The sequence below is a fragment of the Orycteropus afer genome, unplaced genomic scaffold (genome assembly GCF_000298275.1).
Source record: "Orycteropus afer afer isolate SDZICR_OR568_19922 unplaced genomic scaffold, OryAfe1.0 scaffold00337, whole genome shotgun sequence".
In the NCBI taxonomy this organism is placed as follows: domain Eukaryota; kingdom Metazoa; phylum Chordata; class Mammalia; order Tubulidentata; family Orycteropodidae; genus Orycteropus; species Orycteropus afer.
Window position 1 is genome coordinate 2,563,871 of NW_006921924.1, and position 1,561 is coordinate 2,565,431.

General features: G+C 54.9%; 1 protein-coding gene across 1 annotated transcript; it reads right to left on the bottom strand.

Annotated features, from left to right (window-relative positions):
* Positions 1-538: 538 nt before the first annotated feature.
* Positions 539-1,561, bottom strand: LOC103206926 (DDB1- and CUL4-associated factor 12-like protein 2; the record flags this gene model as incomplete). Its single annotated transcript, XM_007952444.1, has 1 exon — positions 539-1,561. A coding segment is annotated over one exon (1,023 nt), but the record flags the coding sequence as incomplete, so codon positions are not given.

Genomic DNA, 1,561 nt, shown 5'->3' on the forward strand with positions numbered 1-1,561 from the left:
TTGGTAATATTGAACTTGGAATGTATCTTTCAATTGGAACACTGCTATAAAACTATGGCTAGCTCTCCAGAACAATGTATAAACCCTGTTTAGCAAAAGCCAGTCTTAAAAATACCATATATCTGCAATGAAAAATAACCAAAACTAACATTGTTGTTATCCTGGTAACCAAAAAAATAGAAAAATAACATATACTAATTGTGGGACCATGACTTCATCTTCATCTGCCTAAAGAGAAGAAATGTGTGCATCAATCAAACAGAGAAGCAGTCAAGTTCACAATTTTTTTGTATGAGAAGGCAAAAGATGGTGGTGTTGGACAAGTTGCGATGTCTTACAGCCATGTTCTGATTGCTAGAAGGGTAGATCCATCTCTCTCTCTGTCGAATATTCTAAACACAGGCAAGCTGGTAAACTGGTAGTGTTCCACCTGGAAGAAAAAAGCCACACACAGTTAAAAGCATATACGCAGCATGAAGCACCAAGACACAACCGGAAGGAAGGTCAACCTGTGCACTTTGATACCCACGTGGCATCCTTAGCTCCAGAGGCCCGCGTAGTTCCCGTGGAGGCCTGAAGGCAGCGGGCCGCCAGCCACGAAGAGCTTCATCTCAGACCAGTTGTAGCAGTGGGTGTAGAGCGCATTGGGGAACTCCTCTACACCAGCGTAGTTGTTCACCCAAAGGTCGCTGTGGTTGAGCCAGCCTCTCCCAGCGGTGAGCTTGAGCTTCTTCCCTGTAGACCGTGGCGAGGAGTCTGGGCTGGCCGAGGATCTCTCCTCCAGGAACTTCTGGGCACGGACGTCATAGAACAGCAGGGACCCCTGGCCGGTGCCTATGGTGATGATGTACTGGTAGAAGCTCAGGGAGCGCACGCCCGTGCCGCCCTCCCTGGAGCACAGGGGCCGCATGTCTTGCTGGTGCTGGCGCGGATCCACGAAGGAGACGTGGGCCTGGGAGCCCACTGCGTACACGGACAAGTCGTCGCAGTAGGTCAGGCACACGTTCTCTCGGCAGTAGGGCAGCCTGACGGACAGCAGCCTGCACAGGGTGCTCCCGGCCTTCCACAGGTGGAAGTAGCCATCCAGGGACACTGCTCCCAGCTCCTGGTTCTTGCCACTGAAAGCCAGGGCCCGCACCTTGCGGTTGGTGGGGCTGGAGCTGGCCCTGGGGATGATCTCCATATCCCTTGGGAGGATATGAGCATAGACGGGGAGCCCCACATCATTGTGCCAGGCGATGCTGCCTTGGCACATGTCGGGGTCCACGTGCCACAGAGCCACGGTGCCATCGCGGGAGCCGCTCACAACCACGGTGTCGCTCACCCAAGCGATAGCGAAGATCCAGTCCTTGTGGCCATAGCGGTCACCCAGGAACATAGGATCAAGCGTGGGGAGCTGGTAGACCGCCAGGCTGTTGGGGTTCTCCCCCCCTGTGGCCAGTAGGGTCTTGGAGGGGTTCAGCTCGATGGCGTGGATGCCGCAGCTCTGCTGGGCCGGCGCTGGCGCCCTGTCGGGCAGCAGAGGGATGCGCGTGATGTGGCTTGTGTGCACGTCCACCAC